We start from the raw sequence: 27577 nt of genomic DNA, 5'->3' as shown, positions 1-27577 counted from the left end.
CTAGACCTGCTAAATTGATTCCTGCTGCATCGACTGCAGTAGCATCGATCTCCCTGTAGTGAAGACCAGTCCTTTAAAAAGCTTGATTTTTCTTCCAAGCCCCTTCTAAAAATCAGGTTTTTAAGGTGTTTCAAGTTGGGCACCGAAAAATCACTAGCCCCTTTGAAAATTTAGGCTTGAATGGCGAGGTCACAAAGCGAGTTTCTGGCAGAGCAGAAAGTCTCCAAAATCCAGGCTAGCACCTAGGTATAGCTCCCTAACTACCCTTCCTCTTTTGGGGGGTTAGAATACCTACCTCATAAAAACTACTTTGCAGTAATTTGGAATCATTTATCGTTTTGTGCTGCACCACTTTAGGAGGAAAGACAAACCAATTTGGTGCCCGCCCATACAAACTTAAAATGTGTGTAATTCTAGTACTACAGTACCATTCCAGCAACTTTCAGAATGAGATGAGTAGAGCTGGGCACAAAATGGTTTTCCTGTCCCATGAAAACTTTTGAGATTCTGGAAAAATTTTCTCATCCTGAACTGGGATAAAAAAGTCAAAATTGTGAAAAATTTCATAAACCAAATATCTGATGTGGTGGGGGAAGAACTGGTACCAGTCAATAAAATTATTTCATTTCAGTCATTTCTAAACATTTTGTTTCAATTGAGGATTTTTTTTTTAAATTGTACTATAATTAACTGATTTTTTAAAGAAAAAGTCATTTTGAACCAGAAAACTGATACCTTTCCTTTACAAACAGGCTCTTTTGACAACTTAGAAACTTTTCAAAAAGATTTTGAGCCAAAACATTTGTTGAAACCAACTTTCCCCCGGAAAGTTTTGATGGCGGCAGGTGGACGGGAAGTGGAAGTTTTGCTGGAAAATTCCTGACCAGCTCTAGTGATTAATCCCATCAATTTCAGTGGGTCTTAAAGGTATACAGGGGGCTTCTGTGCTTCACTGGATTGGAGCCTAAATCTCTACAGTTACTTATCCTACAGTAAATCTGCACCACTGTACAAAATCTGAATGAACAAATAGTAAAATGAAAACATTAAAAGTAAGTAGCATAGAATTTCTATGCAGATAATGACAATCAAAGTTGTTACTTTAAATCTGGTGTGAGCTAATTATTCTGTTACTATAAGAGTTATATCTTTATGTATTGTGTCTTACTACAAAGCACCTGTCCACAGCTCTCAGTACTTATACTGTTTTATAAAAACATCTATAGCATTCTGTTGGATCATTTCACAAGAATTCTCCCTAAAACTATCCATCAGTCCACTTGTACCTCTCTCAACTTACCCATTCATATTCTTCCCTCAGTTCCTTCATGTAATTTATGGGACATTAAGGGCTGAATTCAAAGCCCAATGTAACATTTTCAAATTGAATTTCAATGGCCCTTAGACTCCTATGTCACCTATGTAGGCACTCTTGGAAATTTTACCTTTTATCCCCGTGTCCAATTCTGTGCTGAAGGGGGCCCATGAGAAAATTCTGCCAGCAAAATGAAAGAAGGGGTGGATTGATTTCTCTGTCCCTGGTGGTATTCTTTCCCCAATCTGGACAGTGCTAAATCATCCCTGCCAGAGATGTCTAGTCCTGAGGGCTTATAACAGTACTTCTGAAGAGACAAATCTTTTGCCTTTGGAATAGACCAGATAGCACCATGAGTCAGATATTTTCCAAACATTTCTTGGGGAAGCATACACCCCTGGGTTCCTCACAAGATCTTCACCTACACGGACCGCAAAAGACAAAAGTAAATCACTGTGCTATATTATCAATCAATTCCTAATATTTTTCCAGGAATAAAGCAGTGCAGCTTAATATGAGTTTGCCAGCTCAGTGTTGCTGCCTCCTTCCTTATTATGATTTTGAGAAAAAAATATTGTTGAAATGGGAAAGCACATACATTGATTTCCCCCGTTCCTCTCCTCTTCTCTCAGTTAGCGCATGTATCTCTGGTCTGTGGTGTTTATCCCAGTAAGGGGAAAAATGTTTGTGGTAGTCTCTTGTTTGAAATATGGATGTCACCCGAGCGCCACCATCTTGACCACTGTGTTAAATTATCAAAGGTTAATATATAAATTTAGCTTTCCTATAGATGAGAATCACTTTGCTGTTGTTTTGTGTTTACTAATGGATATTCTTCTGTGTTTTGTATCAAACAGTCAATGAAGGCTCAGGAGAAACCAATCAAAAAGAGACGTCCACTTGTGACATTTGCCAGTTTGGGGCAGAGTGTGATGAAGATGCAGAGGATGTTTGGTACAGTAATTTTACACATCTCTTCTGTTATTAATGTCTTATTATTTAAAGGTGTCATAGCTCAGAGACTCACCATGTGAGAGGATATTAAACAATAATGTACACCCTTTCTCTTGTCCTCCGCCTAAAGTCCATTCATCCTACACATAGATAGAGGCATTGCAAAACATGCTCTGTTGGATTGAGAGCACTTATTTGGAAGGGCAAACATGATAAAGCTATAAGACTGTCTCTAAACTGAGAGTATAAAACAAACAGAAAGGAACAGATTAAGAAAAGAATAGGGAGGGAGTAATACCAAAGAAGGTTATTAGACATGGTGTTAGTCAACTGATTCCAACCAAACACAGTGTTCTGTGCACCAGTCAGGCATGAAATTACGAACATTGCTTCTCTTCAGTAAGGAAGCTTATGGATGTGGTAAGCTAGGAGAAAGCACGTGATAAATTTGTGCTCATTTTGATCTGATCTTGCCAAGCTTTCAAAGGCCTATGATTTTATGCTTAAAAAAAAAAACTGGCTCTGAATCCAGTTAGCAAGAGAAATTGTGCCACTGAAAAATAGAAGCAAGATTCTTCCTGATTATATGTCTGTAATAATGGAACGAGACTGAGTTTAAAAAATTGCTTAATTTTGATTTTGTCTAAGAGTATTACACAAAGCTTCTGTTTCCCGGTAGGACCTTCACCCAATTATTCAGAAGTGCTTTGGTCATGTCTGTGTCAAAATAAAACTTTGTTAAAATTAATATATCAGAAGTCACAGTCCAGTGGTTATAGTTTCATATTTAGGTGAGCTTTTAAGTTGAAGTAGAAGAGAAGGGAAGGATAGGGAGTATAACTGAGTACAGGATAACGTTATTAACCATGATAAGCTCTGTGTAATGCTAGCATTTTTTGTTTGTTTGAGGGAACATAACAGATAAAATAGCCTAATTCCCTTCCTTTGAAACATCTGTGAAGAACAACATAACTGTAGGAACTGAAGTGCCTGGTCTTTATTGACAGGCAGTCTTTCTTCAGAGGAATACGCTTTGGGGTGCAGGAGGCAGGGAAGGACACTTAGAAGGATGTTACTAGTTAATTTGGTAAGAGGTAGTAAACCAGATTTCAAAGCAGAAGTAAAAAGACCATGCTAAGGCTGTTAAAGGGTTGTTTTGAAGTCAACAGTTTGTGTGCTACAACAGAGCTCTGTTTTCCAATTCCTACCCCCGATTTATTTTTGGATAAACATATTTCTAAGAAATAAGTCTTCTGTGTGTAAGCCTCTTTTATTATTATATTTCTGAAATGGAAGCAGGCTATGTATTGAGAGCCTAGATTTCTTTCAAATATACTGGGACTGAATTTCAGAATTTGACATGAACCAAAGACAATCACATTCCTTCATATACATACACACAAATTCAGTGTGTAAAAAATAAATGCTCCAGATTAGGTGAATAACACACATCAGTTTATTATTTGATCGATATTTTTATCAAGTCTCAGAAACAAACTTTCTTTAATTATCTTACTTGACTGATTAGCTTTGTGGAGTCCAAATTAGGTCAATGGTTACTAGCAAGCATTGGGAACTATTGTTATGAGGAAATTAGCCTAGAACTTTCAGTTTGTCCTATCAATCAGAAACTGTTCCAAAGCCCTGGGGTTGGTACTTGATTCACTCTAAGTAACAGGAAAGCAGGCTGGTAGTAGAAACTGATCATAGAGAGCCGTGGATATGAAGCTGGCTGCTTGCCTAACACTTCTAGAGTGTCAGAATAGATCAGAGAAGAGAGCACAGGTGTGATAGCAGATGTGGCTGGGATGCTAATGATTTAAAGGGACAATTAACATTATTCTGAATTGCTACAGTCTTCTTTTTTTCAGTCCCTTTTCCTGTTTTAGCTCTTTTTTGTCAGTCATTGTCAAATGCCACTCAGCTCAAGAGAGCTATGTGTTGTCACTATTTTTTAAAAAAAATTTTGACTTGTATGACATTTGAGCTATTAATGGCCCGACTACTGGGATTCTGTTGAGAGGCATGTTGCCCTGTAACAGATTATTTAAACTGGTAGAATGTGTGTGGCCATTTTCTGGACAATTTGGAGAAATTTGTAATAAACAGATAGCTTTCTGCACGCTTATTAGTCCATTTTACATTCTACCATTGTAAGTGTGTGTGAGATCTGGCATTCCATTAGTGAACATCTTTACTGTGTTAAGAACAAAGACTATTCAGCTTGAAGTCTTTAACATCTTGCTTCTTTTAATCTGTGAAATCTTCTTGTCACCAAGAGGATCGTGTATTACTGGCACTGTTCCCACTTTTAATGCACTTTGCACCAGTAGGCTTCATGAATATTTAAAGTGGGGCAGTGGCCGTGCTCTTTAGCACTAGATTGCAATCTGTTGGTAAATCAGATATGTCATGTTGCTTACTTTGGGTTTGTATTTCTGAGCTTGCTAAGGAGTAATTGACTTTGCAAGACAGGGCTACTCAGTGTAACGCCTGAGAGAGATACAAAAGAAAATGGAGAATGAAACATAAGGTTCTGAACAGAGTAAAGTATTTTCGAGATTGTCCAAAAAGCATTTGACGACACTATTAAACTCTCAGCTAGTGTATAAATAGTACATATCAAATGGAGTGCTCTTTAATCTGGTAAAGTGGCTTAGTGTCAGTGTACAACCATGTCAAAGACCCAAATGCAGGTCTTAATCTCTTGTTTTATAGACCACTGAGGGAGTAGGCATTCTTCCTACACTATGCTAGTCATGGTATGGAAAGATACCAAGCGAGGTCTGAGATGTGTCCATTTAAGTGGCATGATGTAACTAATAGAAATAAACCTTATAAATCTGCAGAATTTCTATAGCAGAAGAGATGGGGAAAGGACTGCAGTATTTTCTTAAATCAGGATTAAAAGCTGAAAACCTCTGATTGGTAAAGTGAATCAAAGTGAAAATGTTGTACCAGGGTTAAGTAATACCCTTTTCTTTTGCATTTAATATCAAAGTGTAGTGAGCATGTGTACTGCAAAGTGCATAGATTGTGCAGAATAAGACACAGTTAAAAGACTTGCACAGATGTATAAAGTATACAACAGAAAATAAACTCCTCTCCCCCAAAACATATACACTCCTTCCTAAAGGTATTAAGCAAAGAACTCTTTATCTCATATTTCATTTCTAATCACTAATATACATTGTGTAAATTCTACTACATGGGAAATGAATAAACCAGTTAGCAAAAGACACATATCAATATGTTTAAAATGCATTTTCATGCAAATAAACTGCATACTTGTACAAATCTGATGCAACTGTTAATAGCAACTACCCCTAAAATCAATAGCACTCAATAAATCAATATTTATCTTTATTATAGTAAAGAAGGAAAACATAAAGGAAACTAATATCTGATTTTGCCAGCTTCCCAATCCACATAGCAATTAGGTCAGTCAGCACTGGGTCCCTTCCCTCTTCAATCAGTTGGTCTCAACCAGAGGATCTAAAAAAAAGATGTACTACTGATTTTCGTATATGGTACTAAAAGGTAGTTTGAAAGCCCACATACATTACAGGGGTATTGGCTGCTTCATGTTCAGCAGTGTGTGTAATAACTATGTGTGATCTACTTGTACTGGATTCAGAAGCAACCACCTTCTTTCGCATCTGCAGTACCCTGTGCATTTTATAGTACTGTGAGGTTATAATGCTTCATGTTGTTTTTTCTTGCTCCTCAGAGAGAAATTAGGTATTCGTTCATTGTCAGATATACTTGCAAAAAGGTATTAAGTAATGGAGAGTTAGCTCAATGTAGAAACTTCACTTCTGCAAAAGTTTATGGTGGTCCACAAAAGGTATGTTTACACTGCAATCTAAGGTGGGATATAGTGTAGATATACTCACGGTAGCTTTAATCTAGCTAGCATGGATAAAAATAGCAATTAGGATGCAGCAGCATTGTCTTCAGCATGCACTGTCTGTCCAGAATCCTGGACATGTAACTTTTTGAACACTGGGAACTTGGTACCACATCTGGCAAAATTGTTTTGTTTTACATTGTATACTGTTTTAGTTCCGACCAATTATTTGCTTCTCAATTCCACTAAAATTCTCAAAACCATGTAGGTGACTTTGAATCCTAAGTCTCATTGCTCCTAAGTGCCTAAAAAAGTCTCTTTTGAAAATGGGACTTAAGCTTTTAGACTTTTGAGAATTTTGCCCTTCCTATCTATTAAGTTAGCATGATCCTTCAGAGAAATGTATTTTTCCTTTTAGAAGATTGTGTTTGTTTGCACAAACTTCTGCCCTTGCAGAGTCAAAGGATTTATTTTCCTAATAACATTCTTTTAAAAAAATATAATAATGAACCTGGTTTTAACAGAAGCCAAGACTGTCTGGAATTACTTATACTTCATGTTGTTTTATTGTCAATATACTTTAGAATGTCCTGGTAAATAATTTAGTCTACCCCCAAAGAAACTGACAATATTTTCTCTATCGAGGAAGTCTCTTATATAGACAATATTTCATGATTTTCAATGTTCCTGAATAAATCATAAACCACATTTTGTTCTGTGTGTATCATTCACTACAGTCTGTTATGGGACCCTGTATTTGATACATAAATCTCTTGTCCAAAAGGTAGATTCTGTAACATTTGGTTCTGTGGCAAAAAATGACATAAAATTATAGCAAGAGCTCAATATGTGTTCTTGTATATAACCCAAGGCAATAACATTAGATAGTAAAGCTAAAGGATTTGTTGTGCATACTTGATTTTTCAGATGTTCGTGCCACCTCCTGGGTTGAAATTCTGATCCCACTGAAGTCATTGGTGGTGTTTTGCCATTGTCTTCATTGAGGCTAGAATTCCACCACACCACTGTAAATATGGAGTAACTTCATTAGAGTCAGGGTAGAGTTACACTAGTGTTAATAAAAAGAAAAGGAGTACTTGTGGCACCTTAGAGACTAACCAATTTATTTGAGCATGAGCTTTCGTGAGCTACAGCATCCGATGCATCCGATGAAGTGAGCTGTAGCTCACGAAAGCTCATGCTCAAATAAATTGGTTAGTCTCTAAGGTGCCACAAGTACTCCTTTTCTTTTTGCGAATACAGACTAACACGGCTGTTACTCTGAAACTAGTGTTAATGAGAGCAGAATATGGCAGCGTAAATCCAGAGTAACTTCACTGACTGTAGAGGAATTATTTTGTGATGGTGAAATTGAGACTAGAATTTGGCTCACTGACTGCTTGGATTATTTCTAGGTAAATAACAATTTCTGAATAGCTATAACTTGCTTATGAGCATTCAGAGGGGTTTTTTGTTTCATTTTCTTGTCACGATACTCCCCTGCCCGATTCAAAGTGGCTAAAGTCTCCCATTGCTTTCAAATGGGGACTCAAACCCAACTGCTGCAGCCAAGATGGCTGCCCCCTATTTGGCATATGTGAGCTAAACAGGAGACAGTAAAGGAACAGAAGAATGTGTGTTTGTAGAAGGTGGCAGAGAAGGAGAGTGCTGGGGGGGATACTAAGTCAATGTGGAGGAGGAGAAAAAGAATGTGAGGTTCAACAGACTCTAAGGAGGAAAAAAAAGAAAATATGGGTGGCAGGTGAATGTAGGGGACAAGTGGGGAACAGGAGACAGAGACAACAGGGAGGGAGAATGTGAGGAAACAGGAGTCTGGGAGAGGCGGCAAGAGGGGCGGGGTATTGAGAGGGATAGAATGACAGCTCCTCCACCCCAAAGGCTAGGAGAAAGATACATGGAGTCCCCTACCCTGTAGCCAGCAAGGAGGCCTTTTGTTTTCGGGTATGCACTTTGTGTGTATTGACAGTTGATATTTCCCATCCAAAGTGTGCTGGCTGAGAGAGACATTAATGATACAAGAGACAGCTGGATAGTGTCTAAGGGAGCAGTTCTACTGGCATTTAGATCTCCGTATTGGACTGCATCAAAATGGCAGCTGAGCTACGCTCATTATAATGGTGTGTACATGTGGTCAGGCATTGTGCAAGGAAATGGGCATGCTTCTCTGTGCCCTGATTTAGTTTCCGTGCACAAATGAACAGGTAGTCTATGGGACAACAAGAATCCGTTTCCGTTCTCCTGTTAAACTGGGCACACGGTGCACATTTTCTTACTCCTCTATTAAGACTCTGTATCAAACAATGACTCAGCTTTTTGATCCTAGGTAGCAAAATATCTATCAAATGGCTTACTGCAAACCTTTACTAACATTTTTTAAAAAATTGTTTTGGCAGTCTGTTTTGTACTCTGAATGTATCATAGGGCATGGAAAAGACCAGGCCCGACATCTGCCTTTTTGTGCAACATAAACAAAAGGATCCGTTTTGGCTTTGTAAGGGCAGAGCTCTGTGCTGATTGTACAAAGCTGAAGCCCCCACTTTGTTATGTAACTCTGTGTCTAGGACAAACTTGCCTCACAAGATTGTGAAAGTGCACAGAAAGGATAATATGAGAACACACATCAAATATTAATGAGCATTGACACACAATCTTCTGTGTACATCAGGGCATTACAGCATGAAAGAACAAGCATAGGGACCTTGGACAGTAATGCATTTTTTCACCTATTTTTTACTTTTTAAAAAAGCTCTCCACACCCCACATGCCCTGCATTTAGCCAGAGTCATGCCCTAGCAGTAAACTGACTGGTGCCTTGATGACGGCTTATTTAGTTGCAATAAAAAGCCAATTGGCCTAATGTGCAATCAAGAAAGAAGTGACATTTATTGCTTCAGTTTTATGATGCTGTGAACTGAACAGGATTTGGAGCATTATAGTACCTTCAGGGGGCAGGAGATCACAAGCAATGAATCATATTTATACCTTTTCCAATTTCCTACTAGCATTTTAGCAATAAATAGATTGTGTTATAGAGTTTTATGTAAGTATGTTTAAGAAAGCAGGAATGCAACTTTGTCATTCAGAAATACATGGGTTGGCTAAATAGAGCAGCTGAGAATAAATGTCTGTAAAAAGCTGGGAGAGCACTGCCCCATTTTCTGCCAAACATCCCAATAACATGCTCCATCTCCCCCATCCTGCTTTATGTTAAATTATTAACTTAAAAGTACACCGTTGGTGGAAGGTTGAAGTTCATTCACGCCTCCATGAGGGAGCAGGAAGGCCACAGTTTCATTCACAAAACTCAGCCACTTTTTTAAAAAGGGCATTAAATATAAGCATGACAAGAATTAACATGGACAGTAGAATATGGTTGCTCTCTACTGTTTGCAAACCACTGCAAGATGGAGTAACATGTTTCCTGCCTGGTACTGGACAGAAGCACAGCTATTCTCCTCCCTTGCCTTCCTCCTAAATGTTAGACAATCCTGTTTCCTTCCTGGGTAAAGACTTCCTGATACAGCAAGAGTGTTCCTGTGAACGTCAAACCATAGCTAAAAGCCCATATGCAGTATTATTGTTCCTGGTTAGATCATATCTACCACAGACTTAACCAGTCTCTTCTTACTTGGCCATGCGTCCTCTTTTAACGCTTCTGGATAGTAACTAGTTGAAACTGAACACATCCTCACCAGAATCAAGAAAGTGGGTGCTATTCAAGCAGAATCGCCATGGTTACCCTGTCACCAGCCCATCATCTCCAGCAGACAATGCCTTACATGCACAGTAACAATGAATCTCTTTTGCCTACTCAGGTCAGCTAGATTTGTACTTGAACTTGATCCATTTTTTGGTCCTGAAGAAGTGTGGTTTTCTTATCATCTGTTAAGCTTGGCACGATGAACTTCTCCATGAGACAGTAAATCTCATTCATTCATCAATCTTCCCTATCCCCTTATTGCTGTCTTTCTGGATCCAACAAAGTCTCCTGATGCTAACCAGCTAACTCCTGCTTGTTGCGTGACAATAAAGAGAAAAGAGACCGCATGTTTCATTCACTGCCCATTGCTGAATAATAATACTGAGCTTTGTTTAGGTCTTTTCACCCATAAATCTTAAAGCACTTTACAGAAGGGGGGATCATTAACCCCATCTTACAGAGGTGAAGAGACTTGCTCAAGGTAACACAACAGATCAGTGACAGACATTAGAACCCAGGTCTCCTGACTCCCAGTCTGAGGGCTATTGATTGTACCAAGCTCTGACTTTTAGCAATATCTTTCCTAGATCTCTTCCAGAGAGCAGTCCAATCCTGACCACTATAGAGGGTAAAATGTAATTACTGCAGATACAGAAATACTACATGGTAAGTGCAAGGCCTTGAGGAATGTAAAGATAATCCTGTGAAAATTTCATTAAACAGATAGACTGGATTTTAAACTGATTCTGAGTCAGATCAGGAACACTCCATTTTACCTCCCCCACATAGGAAGGGGAGGGGGGGAGGATCAGCCATCTTTTAGCATAGCTTCCCTCACTTCTTGGGATCTCACAGATGGCTCCCCTCAGAGTCGGGATTTGCTCAGGGAATGAGGGGTGGGAACTCAAGCTGGAAATTGGAAGCAGATGGCCTGGAGTTGATTGGGGAGGGGCACATCATTCCCCATTGCAACCTCACTCCCCACTGCAATCCAGGGAGATTACCAGGGAAAAGCAAGAAACAAGGTGGGTGAGGTAATATCTTACTGTTTGATCTTACACAGAGCTCTTCTTCAGGTCTCTGCGTAAGCTCAAAAGCTTGTCTCTCTCACCAATACCCAATAAAAGATATTACCTTACCACACTGACTCTGTAATATACTTGGACCAACACAGCTATGACAACACTGCATAGGAAAAAAGAAATAGAGCAAAGCTGTTCTACAGCAGTGCTGAATCCCCCTTCAAGGGGTGTGCCCAGGGCAGCCAGAAAGGGAGGGCAGACCAGGACCCAGAGCCAGTGTACATGGCCTCTTGCAGTTCCCCTTGGAACTGTAAGGAGGACATTTAGAGGACAAGCTCCACTGATTAATTTATGGGGCGCTCCAACATTCATGGAGCAACCAGGGATGAACTCTACGAAAAGATCCTTACAGAGATTTCCTTCCACTTAACCCCTTCCACAGGTTTTATGGGAGCGGGCAAACTGGCCTCCCTGCAGATATTTCAGACCTCAACTCCCATGGAGTGCCGTAATGCTTTTCTCCTAGATGGAAAGGCAAAGTGGTTACATGAAAGAACAAAACAAAACTTTACCTTTGACTCCCACCTTTTCGGTGCTACAGCACTCTGTGAGCAAACCTAACCTTTGAAAGCCTGCGACCATTTGCAGGCCTAAATGACAAGTCACTTCATACAATTAGGTACTTTTTTCTTTTTACTCTATTGTATGTTGCAAATTAATATGAAACATGGTGACTAACTGCAATGGTTCATGTTACTTAATTGGATTCAAAATACAATGAGCAAATGTCCTAGCAGTCCGAGGCGCACACAGCAATAAAAGATCCATGCGATAAAGGACAATTTTGAATGTTTACGCAGAATGTTGCTAGTGCTTTAACACAGACTGCTGCAATGTGAAGGACACATGAAGTGTAGGCAAAACGTACAATTGCATTTTTTATTCTCTGTGCTTCATACACCACGGACTTGCTCATACTTGAATTTAGGATGTGCATGTAATTTGACTGTTCTTATTCCTACCAAATTAGTATACAGATTTATTTAGTTTTGCCATTCCTTTTCAAAAACCTAGCATGAGCTATGTAGTTATCTGGTTTCTCCATGTGTACTGTATGCCCCCAGTTCAGCACAGGCTGTTTTACGCAACTTTGTCAGTTCACTTTAAAGTGGAACAATATTTTAAAAAATAAAATGAGACCTTTATTGTGCCCTTAAGGTGTTAACATACAATCCAGTATACCAGGGGTCGGCAACCTTTCAGAAGTGGTGTGCCAAGTCTTTCATTTATTCACTTTAATTTAAGGTTTCGTGTGCCAGTAATACATTTTAAGGTTTTTTAGACGGTCTCTCTCTATGTCTATATACTGTATAACTAAACTATTGTCGTATGTAAAGTAAACAAGGTTTTCAAAATGTTTCATTTAAAATTAAATTAAAATACTGATCTTACGCCACCAGCCCGCTCAGCCCACTGCCAGCCTGGGTTTCCATTCACCTAGGCCGGCAGCAGGCTGAGCAGGGCCTGCAGCTGGAACCCCGGCTGGCAAGGGGCCGGCAGCCAGAACCCCAGACTGGCAGCAGGCTAAGTGGGGCCAGCGGCCAGGACCACAGACCGGCAGTGGGCTGAGCAGCTCAGCCCGCTGCCACTCATCCCGCTGCCAGTCTGGGGTTCTGTCCGCCGGCTCCTGCCAGCCAGGGTCCCGGCTGCCGGCCCCACTCAGCCCGCTGTTAGTCTGGGATCCTGGCCCTGCCCACTTACAGTGGGTACCTACCTTCTACCTGGTTCTAGCCCATTCTCTTCCTCTCTCTCTCTCTCTGTCTCTGCACTGAGCTGAGGATGGGAGTGCACTGAGCAGAGGGCTGGGGGTGAAGGAGCAGGCTGGGGTTGGGGTGTAGGGTCTGGCTAGGAGCTAGAATGAGGGAGGGGGCTCAGGGTTGGGGCAGGAGGTTTGGGTGTTGAGTGCTTACCTGGGCAGCTCCCATTTGCTGCGAGGGTGCAGGTGGGAATGGGGGGGTGGGTGCAGGAGCTCCCATTTGGTGCTCAGGGTGGCGGTGAGAATGTGGGGGGTGTAAGAGTCAGGGCATTGGGTGTGTGGGGGCTGGGTATGTGGGGGGGTGCAGGAGTCAGGGCAGGGGGCTGGGGGTGTGTGAGGAGGGTGCAGGAGTCAGGGCATGGGGTGTAGGGGTCAGGGCAGAGGGCTGGGGGTGTGGGCTGGGGTCATGTGGGGGTGCTCCCAGCCCCCTGCCCAAAGCGGCTCATGGCAGGAGGATGGAGGGGATATGCCCTGATTCCACCTCTCTTCCCCAAGGCTCCGTCCCCACCTCTTCTCCACCTCCTCCCCGGAGCAGTGAGTGTGCTGCGGCTCCACTTCTTCCCCTGCCTCGCGGCGGGGGAAGAGGCGAGGGAGGGGGGACCTTGCCTGCCCTGCAGCAACAGCCAGCAGGACCAAGCTTCTTTACCCTGCCCCCCGTGGGGGTGGAGAAGAGCAGGCCGGGGCAGGCAGGCTTTCTAATGGGACTTTGAATTATAAGAGGGAAGCAAAGGCGAAGATTTAATGCAAGCGGGTTTTTTTTGGTTGTTTGTTTGAAAACGTGATAAAGAACATTACAAAACAAATGAAATGAGAATTAGGGATCAGTTTTCAGTGTCTTGTATAGTGGATTACCTATATAGTTCTCATTAGCTGTCTGTACTAGAGCCCAGTCCTGCAAAAACACAAGTATGTGGGGCCATATCCTCAGCTGGTATAAATCGGGGTAGCTCCATTAATGAAGCTAACTTGTGATTTAAATGTAATTATTCACATGAGAATAGTTTGTGTATGTGTGCGCAAAATCAGGCCTCAGACACTTTCTAAATAACCTATGCAAGGCTGCAATAATTAATTATTTTTTTAAAATCCATACATTTTTCGTAAAGTTGCCAGAGACTTCCTGCTATTAAAAAGCAGAAGCATGGCAGCTGTACAGTTATTATTCCAGCTCCTGGCGCTGTACTACAGCCGTACTTCTCTATTACATTGCCTTTGATATGCAAGGCAGGGTAGCAATAAATATATTCACCATTTTAGTGCATTTTAGCTTGACATATGTCCAGTAAACAGCATTTTGGTCTATTGCGGTCAAAAAAATCACTTGATTATTCAGTGCTTCTTTCTGTTACGATGCTTTGGGGTCCTTCAAATCATTTTCATTATGTACTATATAAAAATAACAGTCTCTGTGCAGTGTCCTGAAAATTCCTTCCATGGTGTGTGTGATTTCTAATTGTTTGAATAACAGCATGCAATTGAAATGCCATGCAGAAATGTAGCTGCACCCTTAAGGAATCAAGCTTTTCTCCTTTTAGTCTTAATGAAGACAAACATTTGAACAGTGGAAACAGGTAAAACATCACGGGAAGCTACTGCAAAAATCTGATGTTCTGAACTGCTTACCACTGGCACAGGCCTCTACAAGACAAAAAGAAAAATAAATAAATAAATAAATAAAATAAAAAGGCATTTGAAATGAGTCATTTTGTTGTTTTTACTCATGATCTTGCAGAAGAGGAGAAAGCTCTACCCTGGAAACAAATTTCAAATGCTGTTTTTATGCTGGCATTATAAAATATATATTTTATGTTATTTTGCAATGTTTTTCATAAGCCTGGAAAATAAAACAAAGTTTGTTCTGTTGGACATGGAGCATCTATATCTTTTAAGTCTCTCCATTATATAGCTTAAAAAGATACAGTGGGATTTCAATATATTTCTTAGCATAAGCAAATCTTGGAGTATTGCTTGAAAATAGTGCAAAAAAATTTTAAAGTCACCTGAGTATGTAAGCTGGCAGACAATATTGTCTAGTGTCAGGAACAACATTTATGAGCCAGACTCTTGGGTGGTATTCCTGACTCTGAAGTGGTTTAGTTCATGAGTCACCAAAGCCCTGTATTGACTTCTACGGTCTTTGGGTGAGAGCACAAATGTCTGTGTCCCACAGTTTACCTCTCTCTAAAATGGGCATAATAAGTAATCATACAGACCTCTCAGGGACATATTGAGGCTTAGTTAATTAACTGTTTATTAAGTGCTCTGAGATCTGTAGATGAAAGCTGTATAAATACCGAGCCTGCTCAATAATGGAGAACCCCAATGCTTAGGGTGCCACTAGCATACTAATAACCATTCAGACACGAGGCTAAGTCAAACTTTTTACCAGGGCTGGCAGGAAGAGGGAAGGGTTGCAAATGCCCTAGGTGCAGAGGTTTAAACAGCTGCAGTTCAAAGTGAACAAATAGCGATTCTCGTTTCGGTCCCTGAGGGCAGCCCAACTGAGAGTCAGGGCTATTCAGGCCTAACGCCTGAGGTGTCCTCTCCAGTTGAGTCTCTATTCAAGCAAATAGGAGCTTGCGGGTTTCCAAGCCAGCCTCAGTTAGTGGTCTTACTCGGGCTCCTCTACACTGGCTCCCTGCCCCACTGCTATGATTTCCCCGTAAGCCCACACAGATTTGCACCAGGCTGTAACATTTGGCAGTCACAGCCTGTTCTACATTCAGTTCTGGGGAATCTTTTCAGCACCTCCTGCCTCTCCATGTGACCCCTGCACCCAGATTCTCTGCAGGGCCTGGCTTGCCATGTAGGTGCTGCTTCCTCAACAGAGTCTAGCCCACTTCCTGGTTCGGACCTTTCCCCTTAGCAGGAAGGGGATATGCAGTGGGGAGGGCACTGATGGGATTCGTAGTTCCCTGCTTAGCGGATCCATCACAGCTGCTGGATAAGTGCTGTTCTTGGGACAAATCCTGAAGCTGGTGTACATGTAAACCCCAATAACCAACATAAATCCGCTGCAGACAAGGCCAGCTCATCTTGAGGATGGCTGCTATTGGGTAGATTAGAAAGGGTAAAGTAGCCTAGGGCACCTATACCTGTTCCACTGTCAGGAGGTGTAGAGCTGCTTGTGTAAATGAGCATCCCTACCTGTACCCTGATACAGACACGTGCCACTATAAAATGAGCAATTCACTTGCAATGTATAGTGTTAACCAGGGCTACAGTAAGCATGCATCATCCTGATTTACTGCAGAATACATATATTCTTTTGGACTAGGAAACAGATGTTTGTTTTAATAGCGCTAGTATTTCAATGTTCCTGCAGTAGTGTTAACAAAGACGCCCATGTACCAAAAAGAAAAGAGTTGCAGGAATCAAAATGAAATAGAAGGCATTTTGCATTAATCACTGGCATCTTTATGCCAGAATATACTGCTATGGTAGTTTTAGATGTAAATTATATGCACATTCAGAGGGCTCTCTTTTGTATGGAAATGCTACCATTCAAATCAGAAAACTGAGTTTCTGGCCAATGTGTTTTAGTTAAAGCAGTGTAAAATAAATTTTGCCCAGTAATGGAAAAATTGAGGTTTTGCTGTTTTATGAAAAATAAATCAATTTGTGATTGTTTTTTTCAATGTTTTCTGCAAAATTGAAGAAAAGTTTTGCCAGTGAAGACTTAGGGGAGTAAAAAGTGTTATCTGCATGAAATATCTTTTGCCTGGAGAAAATACATGAAAATTTAAATTTATTCCAAGATGGAATTTCAGCTGTAAAATAATGTGTTCCTAGATAGAGATGACAAGATTTTACCCTTGCCTAAATTAGCACATGCAATCAAATATCATAACTTTTGCTGGCAAAAATAATAACACATTTATATTTACATATCTCTAGTTCCTGCATCCTTGCCAGTTCAGTTATATGCCTTGATTCTTGATTGACAACAATTTCTCTTTGTGGCAGATTTATTGCATAATCAGCTAAGCACAGGGCATTAGTCATTTTCATTAAGTACCATTTTCAAGTATCTGAAATAGAATTTTTCTGATACTTCGGTTCCAGAAGCAAATGACCAATGATCAATGTAGTCTAAATATGAATCTTTAATAAACAGAAGTAGTATCAACATGCTCTCAGATTTCTAAAGTAAGGAAGGGCTATCTAAAGTGTGTTGAATAGTGAAGCGTCACTGCATGCTCATGCTGAATAAAATACTCCAGAACCGACTCTATTTTAACAGTATTTTCCTCCTTTTCTTGCATCCTCCTCATCAAAGCTGCATAAAGAGCCTTCTTTTTGCTACACAGAGAAATTGTCCAGCAAATTTTCATTATTCCTTAATATGATGTTGTTGAAAGCAAAGTCCAAATATTTGCCTTCAGAGTGCAGTTCCTTACACAGGTGTAAGGCACAGTTCACGTTTATCATCCATGTGTCCCTCTTATGATTATGCTATAGTCCCATATAGTAAAGGGAGAAATTAAAATAGACAAGTCTCCTGTTCCTTCTGGACAAACTACTGCCCTCTCTTTATTCATACCCCTCCTTAAACTATACTTCCACCATAGTGCCTTTCAGTGACAGTCCTCCATGGCCATTGATCCGTTCCATTGCGGCCTTCTCCCTGTTCGTTACACAGGCAAGGACTTTCTCAGTGCCCAATAAATAATATTTAATTTAATGAGGAGGGCTGTATCTACAAAAGTTTGAAAGGGGAAGTCAGGGGCCATCACCCTTGCCAATGCCTTTCATTTCTTGGTGGGGTGTCAAATTTCACAGGTAGAAAATTAGTTTGGCAATTAGCATCCTAAATTCATCCATATCCAATAGTGGCAATTTGATACAATGGTTAGTGCTGACCTCAGAGAGATTCAGGAATGGAGCTGTCACCTTTCAGCTCAGAAGCAAGCTGTGTAGGTATAACTGCATAGGGAAGCTTGTATCGAGCTTACCAGCATCATGCCTGCCTCAAGCTATTACTAGTCTCCCACATATAATCCAGTGGGCTTCTCCTCTACATTACCCAACATCACTTGCAACCATGGACTTCCTCCTAAAGTAGCTTTTGGCTGACTTTATGTCCTCACAATGTGGTGATTGCAACATCAAAACTCTGGGCTGCTTAAGAGCTTAGTCCAAAATCTCGCTGACTGGTCAGAAATCGCTTCAGCTTGGCAGTTCTGTTAGTTTTTTGCTTTAGCGATCACCCAATTATACCATCCAACAAAAGTAAAATAATTAAATGAAATGCTGGGTGTCAAGCTGCAGCTAGATATAATGATAGGAAGGGAAATAAAATAAGCCTATCAAAAAGTAGAATTCATCAGAAAACATGGCACTGACCCAGAAGATTAGACAGGGACAAAGTAAGCAGTGTTTGCAAAATAGCTGACACTGTAAACTATTTTTAATCTTCTGAAGTATGAGACCTTCACTTGAAAAGTGTTGTGGATCCATAGACTGAGTTGAGGATTTCTTATTTCTTCACAAAGCCCATATAATATCAGCTGCCATCTTGGAATTGCACCTTTCCCACAGCTGGTTTTAAAGCTGTTTTTCTTACCGCAGAAGGCATATTTAAATGTTGCGCATGTACTTGATGTGTGCTCTTGGGTAGAGTTTCACCCAGTGAGCCCTGGGAGAGATCATTGACCTTCTCATGGCTTCTTGAGCCGGAGGAAAGCACAGTCAGCCTTTATATTACCACGTTTTCCTCAACACTATAATTAGTAGTACAGAAATGAAATAGATTTATTGATATAGCTATAATTGGAAGTCATAGCCATGATGATAAAATGGTCAAATGATCAAATTACTTAAAATTAGAGACATCCTGAAGTGCCTTGGGGACTGGGAAACTGCTGTATTGGCATGGTCTGCGGTTAGACGCACAGCCATTCAGTAACTTCCTTACACAGCAATAGGCATTCCTCTCAGCCTCAAACAGAGGAAGCGCAGGGAAACCTTGAGAATCCTGTTAAAAGGTCTTGAGACAGATACAGCCACCATTGAAATGGATTGGACCAATTTGATTTTCCCTTGGGAGAGAGAAACAAAAGTTGGCCAGTTTGGAGCCTGAAAAATCAAGTGTTACAGATCCAGTGCGAGAGAAGAAAAGCATTTGGATAGGATATGAAATATGGGCATTGTAGGACCAATGAAAGTGGAAAAGTGCCATGGCCCAGGACTTTATACGTACGGCACCTTGGCCCTCACACAAAGGTTCAAGTCCTGAAGTTTATACTTAGATCTTTCTCAGGCAGAATTCCCATTGACTTCATTGGGAGTTTTGTTCCAGCAAGGACTTCAGAATTGTCTCAATATTTTTTAATAGAGCTGGGTCTCATTTAGCATGTATGTTGCATCAGGAAGCTAAATCATCTTCATCTATGGCCCCAGCACCCATTCCTTAATCTATCCCTGAATATGCAAAGTGACATTAATACTTTTGTTTTTTATATTACTGAGCAATATTATATATAATGATGCAGTGTGTGTGGATGTATATACATAGATTAGATAAGATATCTCTACTAGAACAAAGGTCCCTTTCCTCTGTATTTCAGAATTCTCTTAAACTATTCTTGACTTTTTGGGCTTGGTCCCAGTGAAATAGTTGGGAATCTACATGTTTCTCTGGTTTAAAATGTGTAGTAGTAGAATGTTACCATTTACATAGTAAAAGGAATACCATAAATTAAAGAGGACCTACAGTTGATTTCAATAGGAGTTAGGTATCTAGGCACTTTTGAAAATCTTACTAGGCACCTATCTATATCTTTGGGTCCCTAAACACCTTCAAAATTCTGGCTTCTACATCACTAGGCCATTTATAAAAATGGAACATAGGCTCCTAAGTCACCTGGGCATTTTTGGAAATTTTATATGTAGTCAAATAGTCCTTCCCTATAGCATATCCCTGTTTTTCATCATTTTCTCATGAACTTTATTTTCTCTGGACTTGAAGTCCGAAGGTATACTAACCTATACTCCATTTTTATATGAAAAGCTGGAGAATTTAAGCTCTGTCTGAATTGTTATTACCACAGGGAACATATGGTTCATTGTGTACCGTCTGAAATGCAAATAGAGGAGCTGTGTGGAAAAAATCCAGATTACTTCAGCAGTAAATAGTTCCTAGAATGAGTTAGAATTTACTAAAAGGAGCAAGACCTTCCTAAGATGTGTATTTTTTACTGGGGAAGTAAATATTTTAGTCGAGTAAAATGTTCCTATTATATGATAAGAAAGTTTTTATGAAATTGACCAATTTTTTCTTTTTATATGTACATTAGTACCGTTCAGATACAAGACAGAATTTCTACTTATTGACACTGGCTTAGCTCCTGATTTACACTAGTGTCTGAGGAAATCAGGACTTGTATGTATGTAACTGAATGCAATCTTTTTTCAAGCTATTTTATGTATAATATTTCAGCAAGAAAAGTAAAATGTAAATAATGAGCTTTAGATTAATTGTTTTGTTCACTTAACAGCGAATTCTATAGTTAAGGTTACAAAATCATTTCATTTATAATCCTGTATTTTCATCCTTTCCCTCCTTTGGGGCTGAAGAGTTCCACACATTGTGAACATTTTAGGAAAATTTCAGGAGACTCAATTTTGCCCTTTTTTGAGTAATGGGAGTCTGAAAAGAAAATCTCTATTGAGACCATTGTCTCAGGCACAAACCAAGGAGAGTAATGAGGAGCAGCTTCGTCACTGCTCTATTACTTCAACTTCAGTTTGTGCAACAGATCACATGTACTATCTACTCCTTGGAAACGGCACATTCACAAGTTTCCCAGGCATAAATGTTAGTGTGCACAACACTGTGTTGGTGGGAGATGTTCTCCCTCCGACATAGCTACTGCCACTCGTTGGGGGTGGTTAATTATGTTGTCGGGTGAGAGATCTCCTGTCAACACGGGAGATCTTACAGAGGCACAAACTGCATCAGTACAGCTGTGCCACTGTAAGGTCTCTAGTGTAGACATAGCCTCTGTTTGTGTCCAAGTTTCTTCCACCAACGCTGTCGCATTGGGCACCCACACGTACACTCTCAATAGTCTGGCAGGTGGTCCCCATCTCTGTGGTGAGTGTGAGGTGGATTGACTTGGAATGGGGTGTAAAAGTTAATGAATGAGGGTGCCAGGAAATTGTGGCAGCATTGTCATGACCTTAACTTTGCAAGATGAGAACTGTGAGGTCGGCATTATGGGATTTAGGCCCTGCTGGTAGGCAGGAGATAAAGACTCAGTAGCATCACTCTGTATCAGAGGCAGGAGGATCAAAAGAGCAGGAAAAGTTTAGAGGACAGTATAATCACAATCACATACTCAGAAGAGCTACGGCAGCTGCAGGGTTAGACCATTGGCATAGTCCGCAAGCAGAATCCCACTGTTGTTTCTGTAGGCATTACTGAAGCTCATCTGTGTATTGTATGCAGTCACAGGACTATCAGCATGCCTTTGCTGCTGCTGACAAGCATCATGACATCAGTGATGGTCATGAGACAAGAGAAGCAAAGGAAACAAACAGCAGTCCTGTGCTTGGGATGCTGCTGCTCTGTCTTTGAACAGTGGAGGTGCTTGCCCTGGGGAAGAATACTGGAGAGAAGTGGGCCTCCTCCTGACTTCTGTGGCTGAGCAGTGACTCAGCTGATTCCTTCTGATTCCCCTCTATATTAATATCTCAGAGGTTCCATGTCCATATGTTTGTCTTGATGCGGAGTTGATATGTCAGATGAATCCCTCCTTTCAAATTCAGCAGTTGCACTCTGTGATCAAACTGCACGCTGGTCTCTGTCTCTCTCTCACAATTGCTTCCTTGAGAGCCTGTTCTTACTGTTCAAGTCTGGTTAATTAGACCTGACGGCGGCGGCAGCTCTCTAAGATCCACATACAGAACTTCTTGAGTTGGAAGTTAACAAATGTTGGGGAAACCTGGCTGCAGCTCTGAGCTGGCCCCCATGTGTCTGGCTACAGACCCTTAATTAAGATACCTTATTTGGAGAACTGCCCATTTCATTTCCGAATGTGCAGCCACCAGGGGTGAAAGTAACTTCAGGGACTTACCGGTACGCAGGGCAGCCAGGGTCCTGGGCAAGGTGGCAGGAAGGGGAGCCGCTCTGGGGCCCCGGGGCGGGGCTGGGGCCAGACTCCCCCACCCAGCCCTTCAGAGCTGCCCGGCCTGCGCCGCCCAGGGCTCCAGAGGCAATTTAAAGGGCCCGGGGCACCGGCCAGTGGCACGGTAGCAGCGGCGGCCGGGAGCCTGGAGCTCCAGGGCCCTGGGGCAGCTGCCCTCCCCCTCACATCAGTGGCCCTGCCAGTACGGTCGGCTGTGTACCAGCTTTCTTACTGGTACACAGGACCGGACCGGCTTACTTTCACCTCTGGCAACGACCTCTGTTACTAATGTGCTTGACTATCTCCATTTTGAGCTCAGTCTGCAACTCTTCAATGCACTGAACTCCCACTGAAGTCAGATCAGAAGAGAACCCTGATCATTCTCATGGAGCTGTGTCTCCCTTCTAACATGGTTTACTAATAATAAATGTGAGACTTATTAAAATTGGAAGTAGTGGAAAATGAAGGCAATTCCTAGGCTATATAAATGAAGGGATTCAAGAAGGCAGTAGCCAGTTAAAGTGTGGCCTCAATAAACAGACAAAGACAGTAGACATCTGTCATCACAAAGCAACAGACCTGCTTCTAACGAGGCTATTCCTCGGGGTGTCCTAGTAATTAGTGTGCGCCTTAGAACCTTAAATACTAGGAAATCGGCAGTCGGTGTTTTGATTGGCTCAGAGGCAGGACACACTGCCACTCAGAAAAGTCAAGATGCTGACTCTCCTGAACCACATGGCAGGTTCAGCTAAATAGGGAGCTATGACCAATACTGTGTGACAGATCATGTGACAAAACCAAACCAAGCCTCAAAAATGTGTCACGAGCTGTTCTGACATGTTTCCTGAGATTGATTGTAACTAGTGAAAAAAGATTTTGGATACATTTTTCAGAAGTGCCTAAATAACTGAGGTCTGCTCTACACAACAGACCTATATCAGTATAATTACCTTGCTCAGGGGTGTGAAAAGTCCAGGGGTGTGAGTGAAGTAGCTATACCGACGTAACCCTCCCCCCCCAATGTAGACAGCACTATGTCAACAAAAGACCTTCTCCCGCTGACCTAGCTGCTGCCTCTCGGGGAGGTGAATTAACTACGCTGATTGGAGAGCTCTCTCTCGTCAGCTTAGAGCACCTTTGTTAAAGCACTAGGTCGGTGCAGCTGCACCAGTGCAGCGTTTTAAGTGTAGATTTGCCCTTAGTCTCTTAAATGCCATTTTCAGAAGTGATTTAGGCACTATTGGAGCTTAGGCCTTGTGTACACTGGCAAGTTTCTGCACAGGAAAGCAGCTTTCTGCATTGTAACTCCCAAGGTGTACAGACTGCCAAGCCACTTAGTGCGCAGAAACTGCACAGTTGCAGTGCTGTAAAAAAACCACCCCAAGGAGAGGTGTAGAGCTTTCTGCGCTGGGGGTACAGCGCTGCGGTCACCAGTGTAGACACCCTGGTCGATTACAGAGCTGCAGTTGGCCTCCAGGAGGTGTCCCACAATGTCTGTTCTTGCCTCTTTGGTCATCGGTTTGAACTCTACTGTTCTGCCCTCAGGTGACCAACCATCATCCTGACCCCGTAAATTCCTTGGGAATTTTGAAAGTCCCCTTCCTGTTTGCTCCGTGATGCTTGCAGTGGTCTCAGTGCATCTTTCCAGGTCACCATGCCTGCTCCACGCACCAGGCAGTCCCCCACCTGGAGTAATGCCGAGCTGCTGGACCTCATCAGCATTTCGGGAGAGGAGGCCGTGCAGTCCCAGGTGCATTCCAGCTATAGGACTTATGATACTTGTGGACAGATTTCACGATGCGTGACAGAAAGGGGCCATGACCGGGACACATTGCAGTGCAGGATCAAAGCGAAGGAGCTGTGGAACGCCTACCACAAGGCGCGGGAGGCAAACCACCGCTCCAGTGCTGCGCCCATGAGCTGCCAGTTCTACAAAGAGCTGGACATGATACTCGGTGGCAACCCCACCTCCACTGTGAAGTCCACTGTGGATACTTCATTGGCTTGCGTGCTAGTCAAGAGTGGACCAAGCCAGGAGGAGGAAATCTTGGACAAGGATGTGGAGGGGGAGGGGGACCCAGAGTCAGAGGACAACTCGGAGGTCAGAGATGCATGCAGCCAGGAGCTCTTCCCTACCCCTGAGGAGGCTAGCCAGTCACAGCTGTCAGATCTTGGCAAAGCACAAACAAGAGAGGAGGCTCCTGGTAAGTGGCTTTGATTTTGGGAATCGCTGAAGTGAGTTGTTGGGGGCAGGAGGGTTGCAGAAAGCAGGCTTGTGTCTGTATGATGTGCGTACCACCACATGCCTAGTCTGAGCAGCGGAACAGGGTGTTGACGGACTCCCTCACTTCACGGGAATCTGCCTCAGAGATCTCCATGAAAAAATTAAGAAGATACTGGGAATCTGCTGCAGCAGGTTCTTTGGCAGAGCAGCTGCTCACCGTTTTGGGGGTCTTGTGACTCATGTGTGCTTGCCTGAGGTCAGCCAGTTAGTGACAGGTATGTGAATAGTGGCTGTGTTTTAATTCACTGAATCACTGGTCTGCTTCTGTAAAAGGTTGCATTTTGTCTTCACAGATATGACCTTGGGAGCCCAGCATCCCTCTTTGTTATCAGCGTCAGAATGGCTGCGCAGACTTTGAAAGCGGCCAAGAAGAACTAAGGAGGAGTTTCTGTGTGAGGTCATAATGCACGCTGCGGCTGAAAAACAAGAATAGAAGGAGTGTGAGGACAGCGAGAAGAGGGACCGAAAGGAGAACGCGGCATGCCAGAACAAAGCCACGGAGCAGCTCTTAAACGTTACGGAGTGCCAAGCGAACATGCTCCAGGCGCTACTAGCACTGCAAACTGAGGAGCTCCATGCCCGCCCTCCCCTGCAGCCACTTTCACAACACTCTTCCCTGTGCGCCCCCCAGACACCATCAACACACTCTTGTGAACCTCCTGGCTCCAGTCTGTACCCACGTTTTCCCACTCTCTTCATAGTCCAGCACTGCGGACTCCCACCACCCACTGCACTCAACACCCATCCCTCTGCAGTTTAGCCCTACTGAAGTACAGTACCTGCTGCACTGTACTCCAAAGAAGAAGGTTGGATATGATCCCTGGACCCCACCTATTCCTTGGACCCTCCCTTCCCCCAGCCACTCAGTGTTCATGTGTTTGTTTGTCTCTCTCTCTCTTCTGGTTGTTGTTTTTTAATAAAAGAATTGTGTTGGTTTGAAAACAGTCTTTATTCTATTAATTGAAAACAAACAGAGCCCTGCAAAGCAACAGGCAATTTTCTTAAACCTTCCTAGTGCATCGTCTGCACAATCACCTCCCAGCATTACAAGCACTGCACTCCCGAGCATAGTAATAAATATTAGTGGCTTTCAGCTTCAAATTGATGCCTCAAAGCATCCCTGATCCTTATGGCCTGACGCTGCGCCCCTCTAATATCCCTGGTCTCTGGCTGTTCAAATTTAGCCTCCAGGCACTGAGCCTTAGTGGTCCAGCCCTGAGTGAAGCTTTCACCCTTCCATTCACAAATATTATGGAGCATACAGCACGCAGCTATAAGCATAGGAATATTGTCATCAGCCAGGTCCAGCCTCCCAAGTAGGCATCGCCAGCGGGCCTTTAAATGGCCAAAAGCACACTCAACAGTCATTCTGCACTTGCTCAGCCTGTTGTTGAGCTGCTTCTTGCTGCTGTCAAGGTGCCCCATGTATGGCTTCATAAGCCACGGCATTAAGCGGTAGGCAGGGTCTCCGAGGATCACAATGGGCATTTCGACTTCCCCACAGGGATCTTCTGGTCTGGGAAGAAGATCCCTGCTTGCAGCTTCCTGAACAGGCCACTGCTCCAAAAGATGCTTGCATCATGCACCTTTCCAGACCAGCCTGCATTAATGTCCATGAAACGCCCACAGTGATCCACAAGCACCTGGAGAACCATAGAGAAATACCCCTTCCGATTAATGTACTCGGTGGCTAGGTGATCTGGTGCCAGAATTGAAATATGCATGCCATCTATCGCCCCTCTGCAATTAGGGAAGCCCATTTGTGCAAAGCTATCTACAATGTCACACACATTGCTCAGAGTCACAGTCTTTCGGAGCTGGATGCGATTAATGGCCCTGCACACTTCCGTCAACATGAGTCCAACAGTCGACTTTCCTGCTCCAAACTGGTTGATGACCGATCGGTAGCAGTCTGGAGTAGCCAGCTTCCACAGTGCAATCTCCACGTGCTTCTCCAACTGCAGGGCAGTTCTCATTCTCGTGTCCTTGCACCGCAGGGCTGGTGCGAGCTCATCACACAGTCCCATGAATGTGGCTTTTCTCATCCGAAAGTTCTGCAACCACTGCTCCTCATCCTAGATGTGCATGACGATGTGATTCCACCACTCAGTGCTTGTTTCCCGAGACCAAAAGTGGCGTTCCACTGTGGTCAGCACCTTCGTGAATGCCATAAGCAATCTCGTGTTGTAACTACTATGCGTGGCGGGATCAATGTTGCACTCCTCTTGCCTTTGTAGTTTAAGGAATAACTCCACTGCCATTCGTGATGTGTCAGTCAGAGAGAGCAGCATACTGGTCAACAGTGCGGGATCCATTCCTGCAGACCGAAGAGGCAGAGCGCGCAGTACACAAACCGTTGGAAGATGGCACCAAATGCAGACAGAAGCACAGGGATTGCTGGGATGTGAAGCAATGCATCATAAGGCACTGAGACAGGACCCAGGATGCTCCGCGACTCCCTCCACCTTCCCACAACTCATAGTGGCAGAAGAAGAAGAGATGCTCTGTGGGATAGCTTCCCAGAGTGCACCACTCTGAATACCGCTGCAAGTGCCGCAAGTGTGAACATGCTATTGCGCAGGCAGCTGGCAGTGTGAACAACGGTTTCCCTTCAGCGCCTTCTGAGCAGTGCTGTAACTGCCGGCACTGTAACTCTGCTAGTGTAGACATACTCTTAGTTTCATTGAGAGTCAACGAGACTTTGGCTCCTCGGTCCCTTTTGAAAATGTTATGTCTTGTGCACAGCTTCCTCCCTGACACTGGAAGAGTTAGAGAGACAAGGTGGGTGAGGCAATATCTTTTATCAGACTGACTTCTATGGATGAATGAGCCACACAGAGCTCTTCTAGGAAAGATACAATCAGTGTCATAGCTAAATACAAGGTGGAACAGATTGTTTAGCGTAAGTAGTTAACACACATTATAAAAGACCATTTGAGGTGAAGTGGCCAGGTAACATCTCTCCAATCACAGGACAAATGAGGGGGTTAGTGGGTTATAGATTGTTGTAATGAACCATAAATCCAGTATCTTTATTAAGACCACAATTTTAGCGTCTAGCGAAGTTATGAATTTGAGCTCCCAGACTCATGTTTTGAAGGTGTTGTGCAGGTTTCCTTTGAGGATGAGGACTGAGAGGTCAGATATGGAGTGATCATTCTGTGAAAAGTGTTCACCCACAGGTGATAGGGTGTTTTTTGTCTTCTATCATTTTTTGGTATTAGTTCATTTGAGAGCACAGTTATTGTCTGGTTTTACCCACATAGTTGTTTTTGAAGTGTGGTGGATTAGGTGTGCCACGTGTTGTAATAGGTATATGTAGGACCCATGGATCTTGAAAGGCATCTTGGGGGAGAGTAGGTGTGGATCAATGTAGCAGTGGAGAAAGATTTGTGCATCTGTTGTTATGGCAGGGTCTGATGCTGCTTTGAGTTGGTGGGTCCTGGTCTGTGCATCCTGGAAGAGTTAAAATAGTATCCATCTG

General features: G+C 42.6%; 1 protein-coding gene across 3 annotated transcripts in view; it reads left to right on the top strand.

Moving 5' to 3' along the window:
* The window catches only part of TMEFF2 (transmembrane protein with EGF like and two follistatin like domains 2), a 172951-nt gene that overhangs the window by 95622 nt on the left and 49752 nt on the right, over nucleotides 1-27577 (top strand). Inside the window, exons 5-7 of one of the 3 annotated variants that reach the window (XR_012154338.1) lie at nucleotides 2173-2269; nucleotides 23355-24013; nucleotides 24387-25035. Coding sequence is in view for 2 of the 3 variants with exons in the window: in XM_073306224.1 (XP_073162325.1) it covers nucleotides 2173-2269; nucleotide 24387 (98 nt within the window). In the remaining variant the exon portion in view is untranslated. Of the gene's footprint in view, nucleotides 1-2172; nucleotides 2270-23354; nucleotides 24014-24386; nucleotides 25036-27577 lie in introns of those variants that run through there. The other 2 variants (XM_073306224.1, XM_073306223.1) reach the window with 2 other exon arrangements.

Source organism: Lepidochelys kempii, chromosome 11 (assembly GCF_965140265.1).
Source record: "Lepidochelys kempii isolate rLepKem1 chromosome 11, rLepKem1.hap2, whole genome shotgun sequence".
Taxonomy (NCBI): Eukaryota; Metazoa; Chordata; order Testudines; family Cheloniidae; genus Lepidochelys; species Lepidochelys kempii.
Note: the sequence above shows the minus strand (reverse complement) of the source record. Positions and strands in the feature narration are given on the sequence as shown.